The 15,460-nt window shown below is 49.8% G+C and overlaps 1 protein-coding gene across 10 annotated transcripts in view; it reads right to left on the bottom strand.

Moving 5' to 3' along the window:
- Window positions 1-15,460, bottom strand: part of nbeal2 (neurobeachin-like 2) — a 41,258-nt gene that overhangs the window by 11,635 nt on the left and 14,163 nt on the right. For 7 of the 10 annotated variants that reach the window (XM_060052955.1, XM_060052959.1, XM_060052963.1 and 4 more), the window contains 29 exons: window positions 14,971-15,090; window positions 14,490-14,829; window positions 12,295-12,377; window positions 12,111-12,203; window positions 11,534-11,705; window positions 11,063-11,196; window positions 10,541-10,700; window positions 9,480-9,582; window positions 8,924-9,089; window positions 8,646-8,801; window positions 8,180-8,339; window positions 7,938-8,026; window positions 6,590-7,348; window positions 5,968-6,152; window positions 5,654-5,810; window positions 5,222-5,359; window positions 4,304-4,630; window positions 3,384-3,533; window positions 3,115-3,272; window positions 2,534-2,658; window positions 2,320-2,437; window positions 2,047-2,198; window positions 1,814-1,947; window positions 1,576-1,683; window positions 1,194-1,289; window positions 880-1,004; window positions 655-795; window positions 419-549; window positions 138-247 (listed from right to left, as the gene is read on the bottom strand). In XM_060052955.1, the coding sequence (XP_059908938.1) occupies window positions 138-247; window positions 419-549; window positions 655-795; window positions 880-1,004; window positions 1,194-1,289; window positions 1,576-1,683; window positions 1,814-1,947; window positions 2,047-2,198; window positions 2,320-2,437; window positions 2,534-2,658; window positions 3,115-3,272; window positions 3,384-3,533; window positions 4,304-4,630; window positions 5,222-5,359; window positions 5,654-5,810; window positions 5,968-6,152; window positions 6,590-7,348; window positions 7,938-8,026; window positions 8,180-8,339; window positions 8,646-8,801; window positions 8,924-9,089; window positions 9,480-9,582; window positions 10,541-10,700; window positions 11,063-11,196; window positions 11,534-11,705; window positions 12,111-12,203; window positions 12,295-12,377; window positions 14,490-14,829; window positions 14,971-15,090 (4,890 nt within the window). Of the gene's footprint in view, window positions 1-137; window positions 248-418; window positions 550-654; window positions 796-879; window positions 1,005-1,193; window positions 1,290-1,575; window positions 1,684-1,813; window positions 1,948-2,046; window positions 2,199-2,319; window positions 2,438-2,533; window positions 2,659-3,114; window positions 3,273-3,383; window positions 3,534-4,303; window positions 4,631-5,221; window positions 5,360-5,653; window positions 5,811-5,967; window positions 6,153-6,589; window positions 7,349-7,937; window positions 8,027-8,179; window positions 8,340-8,645; window positions 8,802-8,923; window positions 9,090-9,479; window positions 9,583-10,540; window positions 10,701-11,062; window positions 11,197-11,533; window positions 11,706-12,110; window positions 12,204-12,294; window positions 12,378-14,059; window positions 14,076-14,489; window positions 14,830-14,970; window positions 15,091-15,460 lie in introns of all 10 variants that reach the window. The other 3 variants (XM_060052958.1, XM_060052965.1, XM_060052956.1) reach the window with 2 other exon arrangements.

Raw genomic sequence — 15,460 nt, 5'->3', positions numbered from 1 at the left:
GCCTCAGATGGGACCCCTTTAAAACATAGCCAGTGGATTCTCCCCACCATGGTGAATGCATGCTGAACAGGCCCCACTTGTACATATCTACACCATGCCCTCTGAGCCCCATTGTGGCGGCTGCAGCAGCGTCTCACCAGCGCCTTCCGGTGCTTCCTGATGAAGTCCTCTCTGGACGTGGCCCAGCGCGGCAGCAGCACGTTGTTCACCGAGTCCTGAGAGAGCTGCTGACAGCCCAGGTCAAACCCTGCAGGACATCAAGCACAAGGAGGACGTCAACAGGCGTTTCAAACAATACAGTGAAGCCACCCATTCTACCCTCAAACAAACTTGCTGATGAAGAGTTCCCCTTCAATCCATTCACCCAAGCAAAGAAAAGAAGAAAGAAAGGAAATAATAGATTCCTCCTCCTCCTCACCGTTCATGTTCTCTATGAACTCCGGGAAGTAGAAGAACTCCGGGATCAGCTCCTTGACGTCGGCAGGGCTCTCCATGCGTGCCTGCCAGGCCGCCGCCACCGAGTGGAATTGCCGGTCGGCACAGTCAAACCTACCGACAGACGGACAGACATGAGACACGATGAGGACCTGATGAAGACATAAGTAGAACTAGCGTGGACCACAGGGGGGCCGTGCTGCGGGCCGGGGGACTGACCTGCCGCTCTGCAGCTGGACGTGCAACGTGGTGAAGGGCTCCATGCGGATCATGTAGTGCATGACCCCGGCCGGGTTGGAGTAATGCGTGCCGTAGTGGAACTTCTCCATGGTTCCCGTGGGGTCTTCAAAACTGTCATACCTGGGGATTCACGCAAGATATGGAAACATAGATTAAAATGGCATAACACACACACACACACACACACACACATGAACCACTCACTTCTCTCTGACATTCTGGGCGTGGCGAGCGTTCACCACCCCGATGGGTTTGGACAGGTCCCTGAACACTGCCGGGTTCTCCAGGTCCAGGACCTCAGAGGTGTAGTCACAGAGAACCCAGGGGAACTACACACACACACACACACACACACACACACACACACACACACACACACACACACACACACACACACACACACACACACACACACACACACACACACACACACACACACACGTTTAGGCGTAGTCCCAGAGTGGTTTTACATACATGTATAGACACCATGCGTGATCGATTCATGGGTGGTTCCTCACCACCGGGTACTGGGACAGGTCGTTGTATGTGCGCCCAGAGATGGTGTTCAGCTGCATCAGATACTCAAAATTGGAAATCTCCCTGTACACCCATTTCTATTGAAAAAGAAAGAAACACAGGATTCTTACAATGACATTATTAATATTAGACTGGGGGGCTGGATAATCCAAATGAGACATCTAGAGAGAGGAAACTATTACTATGTGAGACTGGGGGGCTAGTGCGTGGGGTGTTGTATCTATTATAATCGAGTCATGTAGCAGACGATTGAACCAAAGAACATCTGCTCCTAATTAGCAGGTGGGGTGTTCCCCCTACCTGGTGGTAGGGGGAACACCCCACCTGCTAATTAGGGGGGGGGGGGGGGGGGGGGGGAGTCACCTGCGTGAGGCCGGATGCCTTCAGTAGCTCCTGGGGCGATCGAGAACCAAAGTAGAAAAGATTCGGAGGTCTGAGCCCAAGGATTCTAGAGTAGACCTTATTCCGCACCTTTGGGGGGCGAAAGGAAGAGGAAGAGGACAAATTATCCCTTGAAGGTCAGTACAATTATTAAATTTACTTCAACTATTGCTGCTAGGGGGTCCTTTAATGGGGAGCTGGAGGAGATAGGCTCCCCCACCTTCTTCCTGAAGTTGATGAAGTAGTGGGCCTGGTCTATGAAGAAGAGCTCCAGGGCGGACCGCCGCAGGTTGTAGCGCCTCAGATGGACCTCCCTCAGCTGGGATAGGGGCCTCCGGAAGTCAAAGCCGATCCCTGAGAGGAGGAGGACAGCTACCACCATTACACCTCCCTTCTACTGGAGCACTGTCTCTTCTACAAAACCTCCTCTTGGTATCCCTTGTGTATTCTTACCATCTTCAGTCTCCTCCTTCTCGCTGCTGCCGTCGTAGAAGTAGAGGTGGTGTGTGGTGACCTCCAGACGACCCGAGACCACCGCTGTGATGGTGATGAGCTCACAGTCCTCCGACAGGACCAGCTTCTCCTTTTCGCTCTCCTCCTCACCCCTAAATAAAAGTAGTAAGGATCACGACTAATGCTGACAAGAGGCCCGCGTAATCCATTGACCAATGCAGCAACTGACAACATGCAATACAAATGTGGGGAGAAAAAAGCTAAAGAGCTGACTTGTTGTCCCAGAAGATGACATCCTCGTCCCCCAACTGGTCGTCCTCCATGTCGCTCACTTTGACCTCCTTGGCCACAGCCAGGGTCAGGAGGTCAGAGCTGTGAGGGCTGTCGGCCCCTACGTTGGATCACAACAACACAATCCAGATGTAGCCAACAGTCTCTGCACACACACAAACACACACATACACACCTCCTCCTAGGGCCAACATACCCATGTTGTCCCTCAGGGCGCTGGCCTCGCTGTGCGTGTCATGGTTGTAGTTGGGCACCAGTTTGAGACGCATCTTTGAGTAGGTCTCCGCGCTCGACAGCTTCCAGTTGATCTGAGGCTGAACCCTGCAGCAGATGGAGAGGCGGTGGGAGGAATTACAAGCCAGGGGTCTATCACGCTAAATATAGGCTAATAACACACAGAAAGAAATAGTACCCAAACATTGATATTGTGGGAATACGTGTGGCAATATTCAAATGCACTAATGGCAAGGATATACAGCTATACAGTGGGACACTTATCCACAGGAGGACGCATCGGAAAGACACAACGGGGGTGTCTGATGATTTATGCGTGAACAGGCAATATACAGATTTATCCTTCCATCTATATGTGTCCAGATACCAGATGTGTCCAGTGGTTACATTCAAATACAGTAAAGGACGTTTCTTGCCCAAGTAGTTGCTCTCTTTAGATGCAGAACTTCATCATTCATGGTTGACTGAAACTATCAGGATCCTGTGAAGGCAAATTGTTTCCTAAAGAGTGGTGGGGGGGAAATGACATGTAGCTTCCCATACTTGTAGGCCCAAGCTCCTCTCTCGCTGGTCAGGAGCCTGCGCTGACACTTCCAGTGGCGCCACACCACCCCCTGCTGGCTGGAGCTGTGCTTCTGTTGGTTGAGGTACCTGCTGTTCTCAGAGCGCACTCTCTTCCAATAGGGTTCCACGACTGCTTCCTGTTGATCACACACACAAACACACACAATGAATCTCAGTGCAGGTTCACACACCCAAGCTTTTGTTGTGTTGTCCTCCTATATTATCAAATTGCTTGAAAGTGCTCTGACCTGGAACTTGTGCTTGCTGTCTGATTTGTCCTTGTCTCGCGTGAAGGCCGTGTTCATCAGGTCGTCGAAGCAGGAGTTCCAGAAGTTTGACATGATGTCATGGCTCCTTCCCAGCGTGTCCAGCTCATACTGCTCCATGACTGGCTTGACCTGTCCACGGCCAAGAAGAACGCAAACACAGTCAACATTATAGGCCAGAAGGGTTGGGTTTCCCATAACCCATGTTGAAATACGGCAAGTATGCACACACCCATCGATGTTCATTGCTTCTTGATAGTACATTACTGAGGACCAACATCGGAGCATTGTGCTTGGTTGAGGTAGTAGTAAGTAACTTGATTGAAAATAAACCAATAAGATCATGATAAATCACACATTCAATCATGCAAACGTGCAGAACAACTCAAAAGACCTGACTAAGGCAAAAGTTAAGGCGGTGGAGCAACCAGTGTTTATTTTTGGAGTCAGTGTAAGCTTACACTACTTAACACGGCCTCAGCTAGGGAGGTGAGAGCATGTGACCGATGTACTGCAGTGCTAGTGACCTGGTGAGGGCCCCCAGTGGTAGGGCCCTGTACTGGTGAAGGCCCCCAGTGGTAGGGCCCTGTACTGGTGAGGGCCCCCAGTGGTAGGGCCCTGGACTGGTGAAGGCCCCCAGTGGTAGTGCTGTACTGGTGAGGGCCCCCAGTGGTAGGGCCCTGTACTGGTGAAGGCCCCCAGTGGTAGTGCTGTACTGGTGAGGGCCCCCAGTGGTAGGGCCCTGTACTGATGAGGGCCCCCCAGTGGTAGGTCCCTGTACTGATGAGGGCCCCCAGAGGTAGGGCCCTGTACTGGTGAGGGCCCCTAGTGGTAGTGCTGTACTGGTGAAGGCCCCCAGTGGTAGTACTGTACTGGCGAAGGACCCAAGTGCCCTGCTGTACCTGGTGCTGGTAGAAGCTCTGCCACTCCACTGTGTGGCAGAAGGCCTGCAGGTCATGGGCAAAGCTGGGGCTGCCGTTGGTTGGAGGCAGGTTGGGCAGCAGGCTCTGCAGGCTGACAGGGTCGGCGTGCTGGTCCAGCAGGGTCCGCACGATGGGCACCAGCTGAGAGAAAATCTCTGAGCTCCTGTTGTCGTCGCTGCAGTCTTTTGAACCCGCTGGCCACAGGGGGGCGCCCAAGTGGCCGAGCAGGAAGCAGACCTCTTCCCAGCTCAGACACAGCACCGTCTGCAGCAGGCTGTGCAGCTTCACACAGGCCATCACGAAGACCTACGGCGGTAGTGTATACACTCATGAACATGATCGTTGGTGAAGGAGTGCTCCTTGTCATCCTTGTTGTTTTAACTATAGTTTTTATCAGATAAAAATAAAAACATATTCTATGACGAAGATAACCTTGTACAGCTTCATGTCAACCTTTGTTAAAAGCCTCACTTTCGTATGTTTATTCTGCAAACCGGGTGATATAATACATCATATCATCTATAAATAAAACAACGGCACGGTTATTTTATTTCAAGACTGTTTGTCTATTTTAAACGAGACATTTAGATAACAAGTGGTTCATGGGTAAGCTGATGTACATGAAAGTGAAACTCTATTGACCCCCCTCTCCATCTAGCAGTATTCCATCTAGCTCTACTTTAAAGTTCATGCACCCCCCCCCCCCCCACCCCCTTGGAGGAATGCCAGCAATGTCTATGAAAGAAAAAACATACATTGTTATTACCAAACACCCCTTATCTGAGTGGCCGATGAGCTAAAATAGAAATACCACGTACACACTACGCTGAGCGCAGGCGTGTTTGCACGCACACGCACATACATATCTTCGGGAGTTGTGTACGCACACGCACATACCTGGGGGTGCTGCTGCTGGATGTAGCCCGTGATGATGCGCAGGCCGATGCGGGCCATCTCGCGGAGCTCCGTGCTGCCGGGGCCGCTGCTGTGCCAGGCCTTCAACCTGTCCAGCAGGTTCACCACCCCCTCGAAGATCTGCCACGCACAACGGCTGTCAGACCAACGCTACACAAAGCCCTCCCCAGACTGGTTTACACGCATTCAACCGATGCGTGTAAACAAACAACACCCAAGTTATCAACCTTAGGTGAATAGTGGCGTGCGATTTCCCATTACTAAGAATTGCCCTCCTACATGACATGCTATTTGTGATTCCTTCGATGCCTTTGCATAACAAGAAACACTTCACGAGGACTACAAGGGAGAGTCTAGCTGACTAAAACCTAATCTTTCTCCAAATGTATTCATTTATTTGTGTCCTAGACTCACCTTCTCACTCCACAGCGCATGGTTGTCCGTGCCCTCGGCAAACAGGAAGTCCTGCAGCAAGCGGAGCAGGCGCACCAGGCTGGGGCAGAAGGGCAGAGAGACCCCCTGGGACTCCCTCAGGTCCGACAGGGACGACTCCAGCATCATCTCCAGCAGACTGAAGCACGCACACACAACCTTGTTTAAGGATCCTTTGAAATGTACCCCGTACGGTACATCACTTGCCTACCTTTGATGACATCTCAGATGAATGACAGTTTGACCCCATGAGAACCTCACAGGCACCTGGAAGCAGTGATGACCCCAACACTGACCTGCGTTTGATGTCATCCGGGGGACGGACCAGTTGGCAGGACGAGCCCAGTTTGGTGAGGACCGAGAAGACCTGTCCCCTCTCCCTCCACACCACGTCCTCCATGCCCTCGGCCGCGCTGCCCGTCCACAGCACAGAGAAAACGATGTTGGTGAGGAGGTTGCACAGCTCCTCCTCAGGGCTCTGCTGGAACACAGAGAACACCATGTTAGTGAGGAGGTGGAACCTCCTGCTGGAACACACAGCGACAGGCTTGCTGAGGCTCCAACACACTGCAGCACTATGGGAACTTCACCTCGTCACGGATGAGAACTCAGGGATTACCACCCAAAGAAGGTCTTAAAGGGTGATGATTTGATCATATCTGAAAGGCAATGAAAAGAGGTACCCAACCAAACTAAAATAAAGGGATAGCACCTCATTTTGGGTGGTGCCCATTTGCTAAAATTTGTCTCAGGGCAGATGGGGTCACTTCCAAATACAATGATCTGCGAAGGCATGACCTGTGTTCCATGCTGCCCCAACACTTTGGTTTATGTTTATTGATATTTGATTACCATTGGAAAGGAACTTGCACTAGCTCCACAACAGCTGTGCTAGTGCGCCATCCACCGAGGACCTACCTGGAGGTTGGACGTGTTGGAGATGGTGTCAGCCGTGGGGGGGTCGGTTCCATAGCTGGTGTCATCCAGAACGTTTGACAGACTTGAGCTCTTCCTGGTTGTCATGGGTGGGAAGGCCTTGCTGTGATCCAGGGGGGAGGGGGTTTCTGCTTGGCTGCCTCCGGGGGTGAGGGTCCCGGGGCCGGTGTCACCTATGCCGCCCAAATCCATCTCAAAGGGGGAGGCACCGAATGGGGAGAGGGGGTGGTAGAGACCATCCTCGCGGGGCAGAGGGGAAGGGATGTCAACGGCGTTGGAGAAAGATGAAGTGCAGCTATGATCGAGGGGGTCGCTATAGCTCTTCAGTTTGGCGTCACCACCTCTGTCAACCCCGTCGCCCTCATGAAGGAGTGCCAGGGAAAGGGCTGAGAAGGATATCTCTGAGATGTCCTCCTGATGGTCCTCTATGTACTCCTCGGCCTCCTGGGCCCTGGAGGCCCGATAGCTTGGCAGGGAGTCGGCCTTGAGGTCCTCGACCAGGCACTGGTCCCTAGAGGCCCGGTAGCTGGGCAGGGAGTCTGCCTGGTCCACCATGTCCCTGCGCAGCGGGGGGTGGGCCCCTGGGGCGTCCAGGGACCCGTGGGTGCCCGAGCCCCCCAGGCTCGCTGCGTGGGACTCGTAGGACTCCTTGACGTAGAGCTTGGTGAGCACGTCCTGCCAGCCAGGCTGCCGGGCCAGCTGCCTGAGGTAGTCCCCGTGGGAGTGGATCAGGTGGAAGAGCTGAGGAACAGAGAATGAATCATTGAAATGATTCTCCTCGGTGCTCCCAAACCCAAACTCCCAGATTATGAACAACATAATGCTGTTTATCTTTGAATAGATAAGAACTAACTAAGAAGAATAGATAAGGATGTAATGACCAACCACCTTTTCCACCCCATGTTAAAAGTATTTCAGTCAGTGTGGAAGGAATGCCATTCCATCCCACAAGATTACAATACTAATAACATCATGGTATGCTTTTAAAGCAAGCAACAGTCTCTGGGTACACAAGTGGAATCAAGTTTGTGTTCAGATCCCAGACCTCCTATGCTTTGTCCCACCCCAATAGCCGGTTTAATTTAACAATACAGAAGCGGCATGTTGTTTCTTTAAAGGCTCTGCAGAGACACTGTTGTGGCCAATGTTGTGAGTTTAACTGCTAATGGTAATTTTGTACCTTTTGTAAATTGTGTTGGATGGCGTAATGGGTTAATGTAATGTAGTGCCTAACGCACACTGACACACTACACCTGGGATAGGCATGGTGTACCGTTACAGTAAAGGTAGCCAGAAGATCAGGACAGGAGCATGTGCCGACTGGACTTGCCTTGCGACTGATGTCCAGTCGAACCGAGAGCTCTGCCCTTTGGGATAGGTAGACCACAGACAGCAGGTCCCTGAAGTTAGGACTGATATCTGCATGGGAAACAAACAAGAAACATTCTGTTCATGGCCATTAGCCATTTAGTCTCTTTTTAGAAGATCTCACTTTAACAACAGAAAAGATATCACCAATTTAGTTTCAGCGATCGCCGGTCCCACTGGCGAAGGAATACTTTTTTTAATTACCTGTAGACATGACCTGCTTGTATAGAAAGCGCACGGTGGTCAGGGTAACGGGAATCTCTCCTATGTTACAGACCAGGCCGCAATAGCCTATGTCTCTCAGCTTCAGCCGCTGCTTTGATCGGTCGTTGATTCGCTCGCTCTTCAGGAGACAGTGGAGAACCTAAAAAACAAACAAGAAAACAATGTTAATAGAACCAAGCACCCTGAACCAATTCCTGATGGCTAATCTTGCTTTCCAAACCAGTGCTCTGCATGCTACATGCAATTGTCCCAAAAATGAGCATTGTTAAAACATAATAACATTTGATCTATACATTTATATATGTATAATGAAATCATTATAATCATACATATATATTACATGCTAAAACTAAAATAAACAGAATTATATTCTATCCCATCAACAAAGATGGCCGCTGTCCAAGTGAGCAGTAAGGAGGAGTCAGAGAGGGAGGAGCAGCCGCACCTTGAACACCCTCTCCCGGGCACCGTCCCCGAAGGCAGGGTTGAGCAGCAGACAGTAGAGCTGCTCCACACCCCACTCCAGCAGCACCGCCTGCGTCTGCTCCTGCAGCGAGCTGCCCCTGATCAGCTCATACAGCACATCCAACGCACTCACCACCTGGAGCAGAACCACAGGTTATTCCCAGGACACCGAGGGGGGAGACCTGACACCTGTCGGGCTGGGCAGACTAAATCAGACCCAAGGACATAGGCCAGCAGGCTGTGGTGGAGCAGACCTACCTGATGCTCCTCCGCGGCGGAGAGGACATAGGCCAGCAGGCTGTGCAGGCCCTGCTGACGAAGCTCCTCAGGGCCCCCACGCCCAAGGAGCTCTGTCAGCAGGGCCATCAGGGAGGTCCCGATGCTCTGCTTCTCCTCCTCAAGAGGACTTCCGTCCTTCTCCACGCTGTGGAGGGGATTTAGCTGACACTTTTAGCCAAAGTAACCATTCACGCACACATTCACACGCCGGCGGCGGAGTCTACCATGTAGGGCGACAGCCAGCTCGTCGGGCGCAGTTACGGTGGAGGCGTCTTTCTAAGGGACACTTTGACACTCCAGGGATCAGGGATCGAGCCAGGGATCGAAATAGCAACCTTCCGGTTGCCAGTCAACCTGCTCTACCTCCTGAGCCACATGCCGCCCAAATCACATGCGTTCAAACCAGATGCCTCACGGTTCCACTGATACATGCACACATGCAGCTCGATCATGTAAAACATGTATAATAGATTCTTCCGACATGCATTTCAGTGTGTAGACACTGTAAACCTCTGATGATGAAGACAGTGTTTACCTGTAGTGTGTCCGGACGGTGTCCAGGATGTACTGCACGCCGTACTTGCGCTGCATGCGCTGCTTGCCGTTCTTGATCACCGAGGACAGGTACTGCACATGGGCTTCAGGAGAACACCACAACATTTGCAAGGTTTGACATTTAAGAAGTGATTCATAGAAGTCAAACTGAGGAAACGTAATTTAATTGGTAACACCAACTAAACCAGCAGACCTTTGCTTGTCATCAGAGCCACGGCCTGAACTGCAAACAATATAACGTATTCCATCTTTCCGATGCAGAGTGCTCTCAGCCTTATTTGATTACACATTACAAGTCAAATTTTCAGTTTCTACGATTCAGAACACATTAATACAGGTCAGCACATGGGAGTACAAGAAACTTCTCCTATTCTAGGTAAATATGTTTCTTATTATTGAAGAAAGTCATTTACTAGCTGTTTCGCTCTTGTTTTTGAAAGCCCCCTAATGCAAAGTCCACGGGTCGCCAGCCTATGAACATGCCCCTAGACTACCTAACACTAACACAATATATTGGCAGTTGTAACCAAGATTGTCAATGGTTGGTATCAATGATTGATATTTTAGAGTCTCCTCCATAAACTGGTCAAATGGGCACGACACCTCAAATACCCCAACTGTTCCTGGAAATCTGGTGTGTTTGGAATTCCTAAAAAAGTGTTTGCAGATGAGTTAAACCATTTGTACTGTACAGTTGTGTGTTTGAAGAACTTTTCATCTGCCACACAGGGAATCTGAGCAGCAATGAGGTCCACAAGTCTGACAATTTAGAGACCTTTAAGTGATGGGCGACTATTCATGATGTGGGCTACTGACTCAAGGTGTTGAGGGGGTTCATGCAGCATGCAGAGGGGTGAATGGATGGAAGTTGGAGGACACACACACACACACACACACACACACACACACACACACACACACACACACACACACACACACACACACACACACACACACACACACACACACACACACACACGGCAGCTTTTTCCAAAAAAAAAAGGATCCTTTGTCTTATGATAACAAGACTGTGTACCTTACCCAGACAGACAGAGAAGTGGCTCCTGGACCAGAGGTTGAAGTCAAAGAGCAGGTACTGGTACAACTGGTGCAGCAGGGGGCTGTTGCCCTCGCTGAAGGCCTGCTCCACCAGTAGCTGACACGCCAGCAGGACGTTCATATCCATCACACTCCCAGGGACCTAAAGAACAGGACGGAAGGCCCCGAAACATAAGTACACTCCCTAAAGTGGTCTGTACCACAGTAAGACATGAAACAATGAAACAATATCGGTGCATCAATTGGTCAACCTTAGCTTCAAATTTAGTGGTGCAACGGATCACGGGGGGGGGGGGGGGGGGGGGGGGGGTTACTTGCTTGACATAACCATTAATTTCTTCATGTCTCCCCTCCCGCAGCGACACAGTCGGATTGATTCAATCCCATCCAAAAGGATCAAATAGGATCAAGTAGGGTTTGCTTCACCATGATTGTGTAACTTGGAAACATGTTGGAATGCAGAAGTAAAGTTTTGTTCAGAAGAGCTTCTCCTCCGAGCTGTACCTTGGCCAACATGGCTCCGATGGTGCTGGGCCCATGGCAGTGCAGCAGGCTCTCTTGATTGACAGGATGGTGACGAATCAGATTCTTCACCATCAGAAGGAAGGCGGCGACGCTGTTTTTCTCGAGCCTGCTCTCTGTCAACACACATAAGATAATGATGTCACCTCCACACAGTATCTGAGATGTAGCACCAATACAACAAAGCCCTATTTTAGATCTCAAAGTCTATCTTTCGCAAATTACAATCTCATTCACTATGTCTATGTCTGTTTCATTGACCTCATCGTAAAAGCTAATTATATTACAGGGTTCTTAAAGAGCAGGTGAGGCCACATGGTATTGACCCACCACCTATCCTCTGGGAGGACCCTAGCTATTGCACCAGCCTCCTGCTACACTGCACAGAGTATAACATCACACACAACAGCAGCAGCATCAAGCAGACTATTGAACGGCGGCTGAGGAACGGACCGGACGACCTGCTCAGGGGGAGCAGCATGGCGACGCGGCCCCTGGACGAGGTGAGCTCCGGCCCCAGCAGGTCAGAAGTCTCCTGGGCCCCGGAGTCCGCCTGCTCCGCCTCACACACCTGCTCCAGCAGGGGCAGTATCACCCCCATGCCCCCCACCACATTCAGGACATCCTGCAAGGGAGGAGACGTGTACACACACACCAGAAGTAAACACAAAGCAGTCATGCTTTAAAGTCTTGTAAAAGGATTTTGGGCGGATAATCCCCTGGATGGAACGACTCTGGAATGGTATTTTCTCTGAAAAACGTTGGAGTTGAGATGTCTTTGAATGGAGTAAATAGCTGCATTAGAAAAGTTACTTAAGAAGCAGAAATAGATCGATTTTATAGACGCTACCAGAATGGAATTCTAGCAATATAGTCATCGTCATCTAGTCATATTTAAAGAGGGTTCTAACTATAACTATATAGGTATAGAGGCCCTGATGAAGGATCTGTTGATATGATGCAATGCTCCAATTCAGGAAGATAATCCCTGGATTAATGACCAGCTACACCCTGATCTAAACATAAGCACCTTGATGTCCCAGTTCACCACCCTGTGGCCCGTCAGGCGGCCGTCGTAGGCATGGTGGGGGGACAGGTCCAGACACATCTGGCTCTTGAAGGCCTGAGGACAGAGGACAGCCGTGCTGTGGATGCTGGTTGCCAACAACAGTGTTTGGGGCTGCAGTAGGCTAATGACAGATTGATGGGTCTACCTGGGGCGTGTAGTAGAGCAGCAGCTTGCTGTTCAGCTCAGACATTTCTCCATCCTCTCTGAATAAAGGCACATGGTTTGGCCCTGGGAGAACAAACGAAAACGAATGATCATCTTAAACATGTTTGGATATTGACAGTGGAATATGTGTCATCATATAACTCAACTCCCACTGTGCAGTTGTGGATTTGTATGTACTTTATCTTTGCATATTTCTAAGTATATAAGTTCTTAATAATAATAAAAATAATAATAAGTACATTAATAACTAGAATGCGTTTCGTCCTAACAAACTGTGTGGTTGCTAAAATGCTAACGTCAACGCTAGCATCACCGCTACCTGAACGTCGTAAAAATTTGTCGAATTCGGCGGAAAAAACCCACCCAATCTGGCAACACAGCCTGCACGTCGTCCACGCTCTAACCTCAGCGTAAATCAATCAGAACAACTGAAATCGACTTTGATATGGAAAAGAAAAAGTAATCGAAATTCGTTTTTCAGATAATTGAAGAAATAAGTGTCTTCATTTGTTAAATGGTTTGATCAAAGGTTATCGTTGAAATAATGTCTGAAGTAGTCGAAGTGTCAGAGAAGTTACATTGACTCACATTGTAATTGTTGAAAGAGTTGAAAAACACAGAGATGGCCATCATGTCGTTAGAGAGATGGACGTTTTGATAGTTTAATGGTTTCTGTAGCTGAAAGTATGCAGGAGTAGTAATATCCTTAAAAAAAAACAGGCAAACTGAATAAAGAAAACTCTTGAAGAACCGTAGATGTGCTTTTAGTAACAACCACACTAACAATAGGCCTGGTGTGATTCCTGTTCTACTGAACTTGATAAGTGTATTTAAACACTCTCAGCATAGAGAGGCTTAGCGAGGTGTCTGTCCAACTCCATGTTTATAAGGAACACCAAGAAATCCCACAGTTTTCCCCCGTCACTCTGCAAGTCCTGATCTGAATACAGGACTTGAAGTTCAGACCTCAGTCTCCCTGAATCAAATTGATGGCCAACTACCAAAACAATATTAAACTCGAACAAGGAAATGTGGAAATTCTATTAAACTGAAACAATGAATTGTGTGTATAAGTGTATGAAATGTACGAAGAATATTGTCTAGCAATTTCGCCAAGCAAATAAAGAAATAAAGAAATAGGTTGCAGTTTGTCTTTCAACTCGCTTGCAAAATACTCAATGGAACTGAGGACTAACGGCATCTCAGTCTTTCACAGACCCTCCAATCATCACAGAGAAGCCCAGCGTCCAGGCCAGCCCACTCCTCCCCCAGAGACGCTGAGCGTCCGTGGGAGGGACATAATTAAAGCATTATCCAATGACCGTCGGTTTCTACTCTATGCAGCCCTATTGAAGTCAATGGACGCTGAGCTTCAACAGGCAAACGCACTGTGACGCTACGGGAATGTATGAGAAAGAAATCGAGCCAGTCGACCTGCGATAAGCAGCTGATTCTGAACGAACTCGTCTTCGAGATGGACGTGTACTAACACTTTTTTAATCAATGAAATGTTAACTCAACAGTATATATTTCACAATTCATTTTTTTAAATTTTAGGGGAAGCCAAGCTTCCCTTATAGTCTTGGAGAAATCGGCACTGCTGTAGAGGGCCTTAGTGGGGCTACCTGCAGTGTAGAGGGCCTTAGTGGGGCTACCTGCAGTGTAGAGGGCCTTAGTGGGGCTACCTGCAGTGTAGAGGGCCTTAGTGGGGCTACCTGCAGTGTAGAGGGCCTTAGTGGGGCTACCTGCAGTGTAGAGGGCCTTAGTGGAGCTACCTGTAGAGGGCCTTAGTGGAGCTACCTGTAGAGGGCCTTAGTGGGGCTACCTGTAGAGGGCCTTAGTGGAGCTACCTGTAGAGGGCCTTAGTGGAGCTACCTGTAGAGGGCCTTAGTGGAGCTACCTGTAGAGGGCCTTAGTGGGGCTACCTGTAGAGGGCCTTAGTGGGGCTACCTGTAGAGGGCCTTAGTGGGGCTACCTGTAGAGGGCCTTAGTGGGGCTACCTGTAGAGGGCCTTAGTGGGGCTACCTGTAGAGGGCCTTAGTGGGGCTACCTGTAGAGGGCCTTAGTGGGGCTACCTGTAGAGGGCCTTAGTGGGGCTACCTGTAGAGGGCCTTAGTGGGGCTACCTGTAGAGGGCCTTAGTGGGGCTACCTGTAGAGGGCCTTAGTGGAGCTACCTGCAGCATAGAGGGCTTTAGTTGGGCCGGCCAGCAGCGCTTCATGGCAGATGAAGGCGGTGCCCAGCAGACCGTCCAGAGAAGTGGGGCTGCCCCACTCTGTGTCTTGCAGCCCCGCAGGAATGGTGTAAACCGGGTAGTCCCGCGGAGACCCCCACTGACCCCCGCCCCCAGCGAAGGTGGCCGGGAAGGACTGGGAGCGGGTGATGGCCGGGGCGTGGGCTGGGAAGGGAAAGTCGCTTGGGGGATGGGAGGAGGGCGTCGGCAAGGTGGGGGACGTGGAGGTGGTGGTGGTTGTGGTCCGGTGCCCAGCGGAGCCGATGCAGCAGGAGGTGAAGGGCTGGAGGAGGAGGAGGAGGAGGAGGAGGAGGAGGAAGGAGGAGATGAAGTGTGTGGGTTTGGTGTGTGTTGAATAATATATTGAATACATTAATCTATAACAGCAACAGTAATAATCCTCCTAATAGTATGAACTGGTTACTTCGTTTAGAGAGGGGAGGCGAAGTGGTGCGGTCTTGCGTAGTTCGCCGTCGATGTAGATGTTCACCAAGTTCTGGCCGAAAGGACGGCGCCCGGGGATGTGGACTATAGCCACCGCATGCTGGGGATACCAAAGGTACAGTGTTCCTGTTAGAGACGAAACACCTCCATAGCTAACAGACAACAAGCATATGGCATTTCGCATACTAACAGTTCACAGAATAATCAGTTTGATCAACTTGTAAAAGGATGTTAGGAAATATTAAATGCTGCATTGCTTACATTAAGAAATGAAGACAAAGGAAAACTTTAAGGTACGTATGATTTTAATATCCTAACCTATCTATGTAAAATAATAAAATTTACGTTCTGACAAGTGTGACATCCTTATATACTGTATGGCTATTACAACCAAGCAAGGTGTCAGGAGACAAAATGCAAAGAACTGTAGAAATAAAAGATTCTTATGATTATACTGTGTATTATTATGA

This window comes from Gadus macrocephalus, chromosome 6, assembly GCF_031168955.1.
Source record: "Gadus macrocephalus chromosome 6, ASM3116895v1".
Lineage (NCBI taxonomy): Eukaryota > Metazoa > Chordata > Actinopteri > Gadiformes > Gadidae > Gadus > Gadus macrocephalus.
Note: the sequence above shows the minus strand (reverse complement) of the source record. Positions and strands in the feature narration are given on the sequence as shown.